We start from the raw sequence: 13,694 nt of genomic DNA on the forward strand, positions 1-13,694 counted from the left end.
AAAAAAAAAAAAAAAAAAAAAAAAGAAAAGGGAACGAGACAGTAAGCCTTCCATGCCCCCCCCCCGCCCCCCCCCCCCGCCCCGAGAAAAGGAGGACATCATAAAGGCTTCCTTTGTGCCACGTGTATCATGGTATAAGGAGGAGACCCATAGCCACCATCTCAAAACACTCAAGCTGGAAGTACCAACACTAGGAGTAAAGGGTAAAAAGAATCTGGATCTTTAAACACATTACCCAGCCATAAAACCAATCCTAGAAGAATCCTCTCTCTACCAAAGACCCTGGTTGAACCCACTGTGGGTCAGCTCTCTGTTACTTGCACCTAACAGCGCCCCCTGCCGGAACAGGAGCCTGCTGGGTGAATGGAAAGGAGGCTGGAGCCTAGCGGGGTGGGGGGTGGGCAGCAAGGTCAGGAAGGACCCCAGGAACTCCATCAGGGACTTTGGTCCATACTCAGAAATGACGGGCTATGGGGGAGCGACAGGACCAGATGTACAGTTTTAAAAGCTCTTAGGTGGTGGGGGTGCCAGGGTGCCTCAGTCGGTTGAGCATCTAACTCTTGATTTCAATGGGGTCATGATCTCACAGTTTGTGGGATCAACTCTTGTGTCTGGCTCCACACTGACAGCACAGAGCCTGCTTAGGATTTTCTCTCTCTCTCTCTCTCTCTCTCTCTCTCTCTCTCTCTCTCCACCCCTCCATTTTCTTTCTCTCTCAAAATAAATTTAAAAACTTAGGAAAATAAATTATAAAAGCTCATGGGGCTTCAGATCAGAAAATGGACAGCCAGAGCTAGAACGGATGGAGGCAGGGAGACGAGCTGGAAGACAGGAGACAGGCTGGGCACCTTGGCCTCTGCACTCCTTCCACCCTGCCTAGGGCCACCTCCTCCCCGACGCCCAGCAGCATAACTCAGTGGACAGAGTCATGGACCCTAATCCCTCATCGGCTGTGGACTGACCCTGTGACCTTAGAAAAGCCCCTGTCCCTCTCTGGACCTCAGTTTTCCCATCCTTTAAAGGAGTACAATCATACCTACCCTGCCCAACTTTCAAATGATACAATGGCCAACAGGAGGGACTGAGGCCATCATCACTGCCTAGAACAATGTGACTCAGTGACCTTGAGGCCACTGACCTGTTTAAGAATCTACTAAAAAACAAGAAATGAGAGATGGCCTCACTACAGATTCTACTGATATTACAAGGGTAATTAGAAAATATTATGAATAACATTATGCCAATAAATTTGACAAGGATATAATGGACAGAATCCTTGAGGCTCACTAAGCAAGAGACAGATAACATAAATAACTCTATATCCATGAAAGAAATTGTTTGCAGTTAAAAACCCTCCCACAAAGAAACTTCTAGCCCCATATGGCTTCACTGGTAAATCCCACCAAACCCTAAAGGAAGAAATAATACCAATTCCACACAGAGTCTTCCAGAAATTTGAAATGAGAGACTACGTCTCAACTTATTCTACATGGCCAGCATTACCCTAGTACAAAGGCAAACAAGGAAAAGGCAGATCAATATTCTAATCAAATTCTAACCAAATACATCAGGAGAACAATACATCATGATTACATGGGGTTTCTCCCAGGAAACAGGTTAACTTTTGAAAGTCCATCAATGTAACAATATTAACAACCCCCCCCAAAAAATTATCATTTCGATAGACATAGATAATACCCAACATTCATTCTGGATACAAACTCTGAGCAAATTAGGAATAGACAGGAACTTCCTCAGCCTGACACAGGGCATCTAAACCAACAGCTAACATCACACTTAATGGTGAAAACCCGAATGCTGTTCCCCTAAGATGAGGAAGAAAACAAGGGTGTCTTGTGTCCCCACTGCGTTCATCGATGTACTAGAAGTTCTAGTCAGGGGATAAGGCAAGAAAAAGAAATAAAAGACATCCAAACTGGACAGGAAGGAAGGAAATCCTCTCTCTCTGCAGATGGCATGATCTTCTACGTAGAAAATCTGAATCTACAAAAAGATCCACTAGAATAAAGGAGGTAATGCAATATTGTGGGATACAAGATCAAAACACAAAAGTCAGTAGTATCCTTGAAAAGTAGCAATGAGGCGGGGTGCCTGGGTGGCTCAGTCAGTTAAGCATCCAACTTCAGCTCAGGTCATGATCTCATGGTCTGTGAGTTCGAGCCCCACGTCGGGCTCTGTGCCGACGGCTTAGAGCCTGGAGCCTGCTTTGGACTCTGTGTATCCCTCTCTCTCTGCTCCTCCCCTGCTCATTCTCTCTCTTTCTTTCTCTCTCTCTCTCTCTCAAAAATAAACATTTTTAAAAAGTTTTGTAATAAATAAGTAAAAAATGACCTTCAAGCCATAGGAAAAAAAAATCAACTTAAAATGGATCACAAACCTAAACACAAACTATAAACTATAAAACTTCTAGAAAAAAAAAAAACACAGGAGAAACCTTTCCAATCTTGGCTTAGGCAAAGATTTCTTAGAAATGCTTAGAATGCATGTGCCACTGCTGTGCTGGCAGGGATGGAGGGGGAGAGGGCGCTGGGGTAGAGGGGGGAGGGGTAGAGGGGGGAGGGGTAGAGGGGGGAGGGTGCACCTAAACAAGATCCAGAAAAGATCAAACTGACAAACTGCACTTCGTCCAAATTTAAAACTTATGCTCTGTGAAAGATACTGAGAAGAGAATAAAAGGACAAGTCAAGAACACGGAGAAAATATTTGCAAATTAACTATTTCATAAAGAAAGTATATATCCAGAATAAAGAATTCTCACAACTCAATAGTAAAAAAAAAAAAGCAAACAACCCAATTTTTCTAAATGGGCGAAATATCTAGAGAGACATCTACATATCAAGTAAGATGCACAGATGCCAGGGCCGCCTGGGTGGCTCCATCAGTTAAGCGTCCGACTTCGGCTCAGGCCATGATCTCACAGGTCGTGGATTCGAGCCCCATGTCGGACTCTGTGCTGACAGCTCGGAGCTCAGAGCCTGGAGCCTGGAGCCTGCTTTGGATTCTATGTCTCCCTCTCTCTCTGCCCCACCCCTGCTTATGCTCTGTCTCTCAAAAATGAATAAACATTAAAAAAAAAAAAAAGTTTTTTTTTTTTAAAGTAAGATGTGCAGATGATGAAAGCATATGGAGGAGACCCTTGGCATCACTAGTTACTATGGAATTAAGTAGTGGAATTTAGCCACCTATTAAGATGGCTAAAATTTAAAAGACTGACCAAACCACATGTCAGTGAAAACGTGGAGGGACTGGAACTTTATACAATGCTGGTGGGAATGTCAAATGACACAACCGTTTTCGGAAAACAGTTGCCAGTTTCTTAAAAAGTTACACATACCCCTACGGCATGAGCCAACAACTCGCCCAAGAGAAATGAAGGCACGTTCACACAAAGACTTGTACACAAACGTTCACAGCAGCCTTACTGCTCACAGACAAAACTGCTGGAAATGATGCCAATGTCCTTCAGGGGGCGAGAGGCTACACTGTGGCTGATTCAGATGACAGAGCACTCTCCAGTACTCCTCAGCGACCACGTGGATGAAACTCAAAAATAATTACGCTAGGGGCGCCTGGGTGGCTCGGTCGGTTAAGCGTCCGACTTCGGCTCAGGTCATGATCTCACGGTTCGTGAGTTCAAGCCCCGCGTCGGGCTCTGTGCTGACAGCTCGGAGCCTGGAGCCTGTTTCAGATTCTGTGCCTCCCTCTCTCTCTCTGACCCTCCCCTGTTCATGCTCTGTCTCTCTCTGTCTCAAAAATGAATAAACGCTAAAAAAAAAAAAAAAAATTACGCTAAGGGAAGGAAGCCAGAGTACCCCCCACACGACGCCATTTATATAAAATCCAAGGAAACGCAGACTGGCCGCCAGCAACAGAAACAGACCAGCAGTTGCCAGGGATGGTGGGGCAGGGAAGGCTGGGTGCAGTTGCAAAGGGCACAAGGAAACCCTTCAGGGTTGTGTGTGTGTGTACATTAACTCAACGACGGGGGTGGTTCCACAGTGTGTATCTATGTAGAGATTTAGCAAACTGCCCACTTCACACATGTGTGGTTATCGCATGTCAGTCTTAACTCCATAAATCTGGTTTAAAATAAAAATCCGATTTAAAGAAAAACACCAACTGTCTCCCAGAAATTGTAAAACATCACTCATGTAATATCTATGATGCTGAGATGTGACTGGTCCCCTTAAGTTCACCCTGGACTCAGGTGAAGAAACCTGGCTCAAGTCACCTACCTGCTTTCGGGGTCTCAGGGACAAAGGGACCCAGTAAGGCAGGGCAGCCTTGACCCTGGGCACAGGCAGGCAGCCCCCGAACCTGGCCTGGCACTCACAGCAGATGGGCTCTCGAGCAGCGCTGGGGACGGGACACATCTGAGCATGAGCCAGAAAAGACAGAATTAAACATGCCATTACATTCAGCGATGTGAGCCGAGGAACTCTCTGGAATAGTCCATCAACGCTCAGAGAGAGCCAGGGTTGAGGCAGGGTGTCCAAGGGCAGGGAACAGGGGCCTCAGCTCCTTCCGCAGCTCAAAAAGAGGCAGGCTACCACGGCTCACCCTCCAGAGTCATCTAGACAGAGACCAGCGGAGCTTGCAGACCAGCTCGTGAGGATCCCCGGCCATTTATGGTCACGTTGCCGTGTGCATGGCTGGGGAAGTACAATCAGCTACAATGGGGGCTGCTCTTTTTGTGGTTATGTCAGGGGTGGGGGAGGCAGTGGGTGACCCTACATAGAGATACTAGGGGCCGGGTGATGGGCCCCATGTCTGACACAGCCTCGTGAGTGTGGCTTTTGGGTGCACCCACATTCTCCACCCTCCCCAACCCACGGGCATGTCGGAGTTGGGGCACAGACCCTGAGTGTTTGCTTTCCTTACCGAGTAATCTATGAGGCACACTTCTTTCCCAAACATTTGAAATGCGCTCTTCCTAGAAAACAAGAACAGGAAGGCTTAGAACGTTCTGGGCTTTGGGTACATTGGGAGACAGGGCTGTTGGGCGACGACCTGGGCCAGATTTCTTGAAACTGACTCGTGTCACTAAACCCCAGGGAGGGAGGGGTCATCCTTCTGAGACTAAGAGGGTGTAGGGGCTGACAACAGAATCAGGTGTATGCACGCTCACATGCTGACATCTAGGGGGTCCCTGAACGCCGGGCTCGTGTAAAATCCTGTGTCCCCAAACCTAGTTGCTTCACGCACGCTCCAGCTAAACTACTGTGCTAAGCCCTTCAGGAGAGAAAGAAAGCTCCAACCTGCTGAGAACTTCCCAAGCCCTGGAGCTGCCAACCACCACACCTAGGACATCCCCAAGCTTCTACTTGGGGAAAAGACAGTCAAACCTGTCCATTAAATGAAAGTCCTTCCAGCATAACCTGAATGCTCTGTCTCTGGGATGACAAAAGCATTTGGGGCTACACAGACCGTGTTACCCTTCCCCATTGTCCCCCCTACCCCTGCAACAAACTGCTAGAATGCCATATGGGGTCTCCAGTGGGCATGAATGGCACACACAGCAAAGCAACTTTTCCCTGACAGTGATGGGGCGGGGGGCGGTTCCGTAGCATGGAAACCGTAGGAGTGACACGGTGTTTTGGGGTTTCATTTCTACCGTGATCATCACCACTACTGCTATCTTATTACAGCAACAGCTTCGGGTCATTGAGCTCTCTCAGCACACCCGGCTGCCGCCAGAAAACACGGGATGCGGCCCCTGCGCGCATCCTCCCCCTGCTGGTAATGACTGCATCGCTAGTTCCTTAAGGGGCCACCCCTGTCTCCGCCCCCACCGCTCAGCCCCCCAGCCCAGAGGCTGAGGCCCAGCTCTCTGAGGACGTTGGCTCAGAAGGGGGGCATTACCCAAGTCAGCCCAGAGAAACTCATTTGGGGACTGGGGGCCAAAATTTAGGGGAAAAAGAATGTCCTTTTGTGTGGAGGTTGGAAGCCTCAGGTCTTGGCTCCAGGAGGGAAGCCGGCCCGCAGGCAAGCGCAGCTGACAGATGGACAAAACAGTCCCCGACCACAGTCCCTGAGCATCTGGATACACCCGTGTCTGAAGAGCTGCCCTCCGTTCTCAGCCGGTGGAACAGTAACCCGCCCCCCGGAGCTCCCGTCAGCGCAGACGTGCCCTCTGCCCTGCCTACGGGACACAAGCTGCCGCTGGGCCGGGGTGACTCGGGGCCCGGGCGCCCGGCGGCGGGGCTGGGGCTGCCCCGGGTGCGGTGTCCGCGGCCCGGCGTGAGGGGCTCAGGCACGCACCTGCCTGCCGCGACGCGCTCCGGGGAGTGCGTGCTGACAGACCCAACGGACACCCGGGGCGCCCGGAAGTGCCCGCCGCGGCTGTGACAGGGTGACGGGGTGGGAGGGAGCGGTGACCATCGTGAGGCCGCTGACGACAGCACGGCCGGCTCCCACGCGTGCGGCTCCTCCCTGCAGCCAACGAGCACACGCACGCCGCGCAGGGCCCGCCCACCCCCAGGTCCCGCCCCTTCCGCCCGCCGGCCTCTCCAGGTCCCGCTCTTCCGGCCCGACGGCGTCGCTGACTGGCCCAAGCTCAGCCAATCACACGCCGTCTTCTAGGTATGTGCCCCCATCTGACGGCTGATTGGTCCCTGTTGGCACGGGCTCGAGGACGTAGGGTCGGCAGGTCGGACCGAGGCGGAGCGTAGCTGGATTCCCGGGCTGGAGCGGGGCTCAGAATCTCTGCCCGGGTCTCCGGCGCTGGATGGTGAGAAGGCAGTGGCCGCCGGCCGGGCGTAACTCGTGGCGCCCTCAGGCCGCCGGTTGCCTCTCTCAAGTTCCGACGGAGCGGTGCGCACTGCATCTCACGTGGTGGCCGCCTAGCCGGCCCAGGCCTGGACGCTGCGGTCCCGACGGTGCCGGCCTGCCGTGGCCCCGAGTCCCCGCGCTATGCGCGGTCGCTGGACGCGAGACCGGCCGCGCGTCTTTACAGACCGGATGAAGTCTGCCTCTCCGTGTTGTTCTGCTTTATCCCAGACTCCAGTTTCCATCTCTTGCAAACGAGTTTACCCCCACCTTTTAGTATTTTCATGCCGACTGTAATATTCTCCGTTAATCCAGTGTTTGCCCAAACCAACACGAGTAACTAGCCCTGATGGGCGGCACCCCGATGGGCTGCCTCCTAGCCGTGGAGCGAACAGGATGCGTCCGGGCACTGCTCAGGTTTCTTGGCTCCGCTGCTGAACTCTTAGGGTCAGAACCTATGAACAGGGCTGAACTTCCAGCCAGGGCTCACATGTATGCTGTTTGGCCGGCATCCAAGCTCACTGGGCAGTGCCCCTGCCATATTAGCTGCCACATAGTTCAAACATCACCCCTGCGTGTTGTGTAAGTAATGTCACTAGTCTCTTTATTAATAGCTCATGACAAAATTGTCCAGGAATCTCACTACTAAACTAGCACTTTATTTACAGCTCTCTTGTCTCTGCCTGCCTGCCTTGGAGTCTCCATTCTCCTGAGCCGACAGGAATATCACTGCAGCATAGAAGGCAGGCTCATGCCTTCTGGAAGCTCTGGCACACTGTCTTGCTGTTTCATGTCAACAATAGCTCATCCCTGCCCCCATCACCTCCCCCTCCCCAGGAGTGGCTAGAAGGTCTAACAAATGCCAGCTTTATTGAGGATGTGGCAGGTGGAACCCTCACACATTGCTCACAAAATTGAAATAACTATTGGCAAACCGTTTGGCAATATTTACAAAACCTAAACATCTAAATGAATAGCCTGTAACCAAACAGTTCCTTGCCCAGGTATACACTCCAAAGAAATAAGAACTTGTCCACCAGAAGGCACACACAAACCCAGCCAAAGCAACTTTTAACAGCTTCAAACCAGAAATGCCACAGATGTCCACTCGCAGGAGAAAAGATGAAAGAAACCAGAACACTACACAACGATGAAAACTACACAACCGCAAACCCACAACGGTGTGGAAGAAGCCAGACCCCACAGCATGCAGTGGGTGCACCGCATGTGTCACTGTAGTGACTGCACACGGACGACTGCAATCCGGGAAAGCAAATCCATCACCACACAGCGATCCAAAGCAGTCCTTGCCCACTCTGCCCTGAGTGCTCAGTCACAGGAGCTTGTTCCCAGCTCTGGCCCTGCCTGTGTGTTATCAGGCGGCTCGCCTCACTTCTCCAAGCCTGGGTGTCACCTGTAAAATAGTGAGAGCCATAGAACCAATCCACAGGACGTTGGAGAAGATGAGATTTAAGACCAGACACGGTGTGAGCCTCCCGGGCAGGTCAGCCTGTCGTTACAGAAGTGTGGCGGCTCCCTGTATTTTCCCTTTCCCTACCCACTTAAGGCAGAGCTTGGCTCATTGCCACTGACTCAGAGGAGAGAAGTCAGACCAGAGTAGCCTGCGGCCACTAAACATTTCTCGGTTTGGCTTTTGTTTCCAAAACCCCCAGGTAGGAGGAGGAGGAGGAACAGAGAGAGACCTCTATGTCCCAGAATCATGGGGTAGTTGTGCAGTGCGGTCACCAACCGAGGATCCCTGGCTGAGAGCATGATGAGTGGGCCTGTGTTCCACCTGCACTGTCCCCTGGGCCCGTCCCCACTCCCGACCTTATATGACCTGCATAGGAGCACACCGAGCTAGCAGGAGCCACCAGACCAGAGGGAACAGTCTGGCCTGGCTTGAAGGGGATGGAGAAGTGCTGGGCCACTGAGGCAGCCATGGCCAGCATCTGTGAGTCTCTTCCTCCCCACCCCCATAGCACCCACATGTCCATGGCTGTCAGCTCCTGTAACTGCCCGGAAATGACACCCAGCCACCAGAGAGTCTCCAGACCCCTGTCTGGGGGCAGGCCAGGAGTGTCAGGATTAATGCCCCTGGGAGCAGCCCTCAGCAGCGACAGGGAACGTGGATAAGTATCTGAGCTTTCGTGCCCGCAGGTGGGACAGCTTGGGGCATGTTGCATACTGCCCCCCAGCTTCCCTGCGGGACCGAACCCCAGCTGCCCACATTGCTGCCCCCCTCCCTTGATGGCGCCCTTTGCAATGCTCCTTGCTTCTCACCTCCCCATACCCTATCCCAGGTCATCTCCCCAATAATATACCTGCAGGTCCTAGCTCAGGACTGGCTTTTAGGGAAATCAGCCAGGACAGGCCCCTCCTGCCACCCCTGTGACCATCCCTTGCAGCCTGGAGGGGCTCTTTCAGATGGTCACGAAGCCTCGTGCCGCCTGCATCTGGCACAGAGCCTGGGTCCAGGGCCAGCTGTGCCCTCAGCTGGTGGCAGAGGGGACTCTCCCCAGCCACTCCTGCATGTGGGGAGGTGGGGGGTGGGGGGGGGGCAGGCTGCAACAGCACGGGGCTAAGTGAGCACCAACAAAGCTTTCCAAACCGACGAGCCCTGGGCAGGTGTGGAACAAGTGAAGGAGGGCGACCACAGCCTTGCCGGGGCTCAGGCAGGAGGAGTGACGCATCTCCAAACACCAGCAGGCACGGTCCACGTTCTTGCACGGTCCCTTGTTCCAAACTGGGTTCCCCAAAGATATGGACCTCCTCTAGTAGTCAGAGAAAAGGGCCTGTCCTCTACTCCACAGTTACAAGCAGGGGTGGGGCCAAGTGGGGATGCCCGTGTGACATGACCGAGCTGGCTGCCAAGACAGAGGGCCCAAAGGGGCAGGTCACACGCCCACCCCCGTGGGCAGACAGAACAAGGGAGAGGCCACCCAGCAGGAAGGACACTGTCCTCAGGACCACCAGAGCGCTGCCGCCAGGGCTGTGGCTGGGGTACTGCCACCTCCCACTCCTCTTGGCTTGTCCACGTCCGTATCTTTGAGAACCTTGTGACTACAAAAGCCTGTATTGTTGCTAACCCAGAAGTTGTGATTTTGTTTTGAAGTTTGCTATCACAGGATAACCTTGCCTGACTGACCCATGACAGGCTCAGGAAAGGGGTTCTACAAAGCTAAGCCCGTGGGTTGGGTAAAAACAAGATTTAAAAATTTTTTTTTCAAACTTTTTAAGTAGGCTTCGCGTCCAGCGCAGAACCCTGAGATCAAGATTCGGACGCTTAACCGACTGAGCTACCCCTAAACTTTTTTTTTTCTTTTTTAAGTAATCTCTACACCCAAAGTGGGGCTCAAACTCACAACTCCAAGATCAAGAGTCACACGCTCACGTCCCTCATTAGGAACACTTTGGGGTCTCTTGAAGTAACCCTTCTCAGCCTAGTCTGGGTCAAGGTCATGCCAGGTGCCACAGACTCTTGCAGTATGTGGTGCTAATGGCTCCCTCGAGGCAGAACTCACTTTTTCACTCAGATTGGGGCCCTGCATGTGACCGGCCCCACTGGTGGGCATCATTCTGTACAAGTCTGCTGCCCCACATCCTTACCCTTCCTTGTGGGGTCGCAGGCTCCATTGTCACCCCTTACTGTCCCTGCCTCTCCAACCACACCATTCTGGAGCTCTCTCTTTAGTGAGCTGCGTACCCTCAGCACCTTGGTCTCCCTTTCCTTCTCCCTCACCGTGTCCTGCACTCTGCTGAGATGCCACCACCACCACCATTACCATCATCAGAATGCCATAAGAGGGACGCAGCCCAAGCCAGACAACCAGGCTCACAGAGAGTTTGTTCATTTCCAGATGCCTGTCACTGTCTCAGCCCAGCACCAAGGACCCATGTCCTAGTGCTTTCCATGAGATCAGAGCGTCCTCTGGGATGGGCTCCACACCAGGTCTCCCCATGCCCATGGCGCTCTGGAAGCCTGCGTCCCAACAGAACTATGGGATGTTGGCAGCAGGGCAGAGAAGCTCCATGGTGATAAGGGCCATCTACCTGGGCTCCGTAGCCTCTGTCCCCATCCCAGGTCTTGGAAGGAGCCTGAGGAGACAACAGGAATTGGGTCTAGGTACTCACTGGCCTCTGGTCCACAGGGGTGCCCAGCAGCAGCTCTCTGAATGACAATCTGCAGAGGGGCTGACCTGCCCATCCCCTGCAGGCTTAGGGCTCCCTGGCGGAGATGACAGCATCCCTGAGCCAGTGTCTGGGCACCTGCTGTCCACAGAGTGGTCACGGCGCTCTGCTGAGGTGGGCCCCAGGGCCGAGTCACTAACAGGTGGGACTCCCGAGACCGCATTCGGCCCAGCAGCATACCCAGACGACAAATCAGATCTACTTCCCGGGCCAGGCCTGTTCTAACCCAAATCCCCACGGCAGCCTCCTGCGCAATGCCTCCCACCTCCACCAGCGGTCCCTTCTCAGCTTGGCAGCCAGGGCTCCTGGGGGCTCTGAGTGCAAGACCCAGGCCTCCCTCTGTCTCTGGGACACCACGTGACCTGTGCCTGTGTGAATGCAAGCACACGCACGTGCACAGAGACACAGACCCACACGTAATGCACACGGTGTTATCTATGGTATTCAAAGGTCACGGGGAGTATTAGAAAAGAGTCTAAGAAGGCTCCTTGAAGGGAGATGGTGAAAGAAGCCAGACTGGCACCTGCGTGCTGTGGCTCTATTCTGGAAACTTGACGTTCTGAGAAAAGGCAGAGCCACGGGATGCAGGCCAACCAGCGACCGCGGCTTGGAAAGGGGAGTAGGACTCTATCCCGATCGTGGTGCTTGTTCACAGCTGCGTGCACATGCTAAACATTCACATAAATCACAACGAACCTAACCAAGAAAAGGAAAAAGGACAGCTCAACCATCTGTCACCAAAGAGCGAGGGACAGCTATTTGTTAAAAACACGTTCTTCTGAGCCCTCTTCCCAAAAGATACTGGGAAAGGAGATAGTTGTTACGCAGCATGGAGGACAGCCACGGGAGAGGTGTGCTGCACGCAGCACCAGAACCCTTAGCGGGGTTGGGAAGCTATGGATGCTCAAACCCTCTCCCCAGAGGCCGCGGTTCAGCATCCCGGGGCTGGGCAGGCATCTCCCTCCCTAAACTCCTGGTGGTGCTGAGCTGCACACCCGGCCACCCCACGGGCCCAACGGCAGGCAGCACTACTGCCGACAATGGCCCTCGCCTTCTCCCGACCACCAGGGGCCAGGACAAGGGTGCCAGGGACGGTAGCACCGGTACCGGGAGAAACCAAAACTCCCGAGCACCAGAGACCCAGCTCCCGGGCCCCTGCCGAAGGTCCGGGAGTGACGTCCCTCCCGGGTCGAGGGAGACGGGTGAGGACACAGCACTTCACCCACAGACTAGGCCCTACAGGTACAGGGCCAGGCATCACCCAAGCCAGGCACCACAGTCCACATGCCTGCTTCCGTGTTGGCCTTGACACTCCACCGCACAGGGGATAGACCACACTCTGATAGGGTGCCCCCGAGTGTCCAAGGGAGGCCCCCAGGCCCGTTTGGGGGACCATCTTGTGCTGTGACCTGTGCAGGCCTGAGACCCTGCCGCTCGTTCACTGCTGTGTCTACAACGTTCAGCACCACGTGTGGAGCATGGAGGTGCAGGTACTGACCCCATGGTTCCCCACAAGGTGACGACCCACAGGAGACACCGGCCATGTCTGCAGGCATTTGGGGTTGTCATGATGGGGAGATCAGGGAGGATGTCCAATGCCCTACAGCATCGGATGGCCCCAGCACAGAACCCCGTGCCCCCACACATGGGAGACCGAGCACCCAGCCAGCTCCAAACAAGCAGCTAGGGCTTGGGGACAGAGCAGCCCTAGGAGTCAGGAGGTGCTGAGCCAGCAGTGGGACTGGTCCCCATAAAGATCTTGGGTCTGTGGCTGGCTCACTGCAGGACAGCGAGACCATCTGGAGACCATCTGGAGACCATCTGGGAAGGGAAGGCTGGGTCTGCTTCTGAGACCTCCCTCTAGGGCCCCCCAACATATGAGGGCAGTCCACTACCTCCTTCCCTCTGGTTCTGCTGCCCAAGAAACACCTGTTCCTCCCAGAGCTGGACATCCACACAAGGGCCTATGGGTGGAGGAAGGGGCTGCAGGTGCTGCCCTCCACGTGTGCAGAGCATCTGGCCCCCGCAGCCCTGTTTCCAAAAACCAGGTGCTGGGAAGACAGCCTTCCAACACTCATGGATTTTCAAGTCATGCTGGCTGGTGTCACACATGCATGCAGCCACCCTAAATCCCCCAGCAGAGGCCAGGCTACAGAGGGCCCCAGGAGGGAGCACAGGGAGATACATGACACACACACGGTGCTTGGCCAGGGCCCTGCCAGCCACAGCCTCCTGCGGGGGAAGGACCAGCCAGCCCTCCTCCAGGGGACCAGTGGGCCTAAGCCAGTGCCCAGATAGAGGAGGGGAGTGCTCCTGCCCGAGTGGGAACAGAAGGTTCTTGTACTTCCTGTATTAAATTCTTGCACTGTTCACAAGATAACTTTCACAAACAGAAAAAAACAAACCCGAAAATGAGATCCTCAGCTGTGTGCCCACCACAGAGCACAGCCCCAGCCCTCTTCTATTCAGCCAATCTTATCCTGTTCTCAGAAAAAGCAAACTCTTTTTGAATTTAGTCTAAGAAAATCCCACAGTGGCCCCCACTCCTTCTAGGCCACCGCTCGGGGATGGGGCCACATATCAAGCCAAGGTCAGGAGGGATCCAGAGACCTACCGTGGTCTGGGTTCCAAGGGATCACTTACCGCTTCATTCCATGACAGAGAAACCAAAACTCAGTCAAGTCCTGATGTGAGAGGCTCCCAGAGGGCCCCCC

General features: G+C 53.8%; 1 protein-coding gene across 1 annotated transcript in view; it reads right to left on the minus strand.

Annotated features, from left to right (window-relative positions):
• Positions 1-10,577, minus strand: part of CE2H16orf95 (chromosome E2 C16orf95 homolog) — an 18,780-nt gene extending 8,203 nt beyond the window's left edge. Inside the window, exons 1-5 of the mRNA XM_049622391.1 lie at positions 10,532-10,577; positions 8,779-8,851; positions 6,283-6,453; positions 4,903-4,954; positions 4,257-4,394 (exon numbers count right to left, since the gene is read on the minus strand). Of these exons, the coding sequence (XP_049478348.1) occupies positions 4,257-4,394; positions 4,903-4,954; positions 6,283-6,453; positions 8,779-8,851; positions 10,532-10,577 (480 nt within the window). The remainder of the gene's footprint in view (positions 1-4,256; positions 4,395-4,902; positions 4,955-6,282; positions 6,454-8,778; positions 8,852-10,531) is intronic.
• Positions 10,578-13,694: the final 3,117 nt, after the last annotated feature.

This window comes from Panthera uncia (genome assembly GCF_023721935.1).
Source record: "Panthera uncia isolate 11264 chromosome E2 unlocalized genomic scaffold, Puncia_PCG_1.0 HiC_scaffold_20, whole genome shotgun sequence".
Taxonomy (NCBI): Eukaryota; Metazoa; Chordata; class Mammalia; order Carnivora; family Felidae; genus Panthera; species Panthera uncia.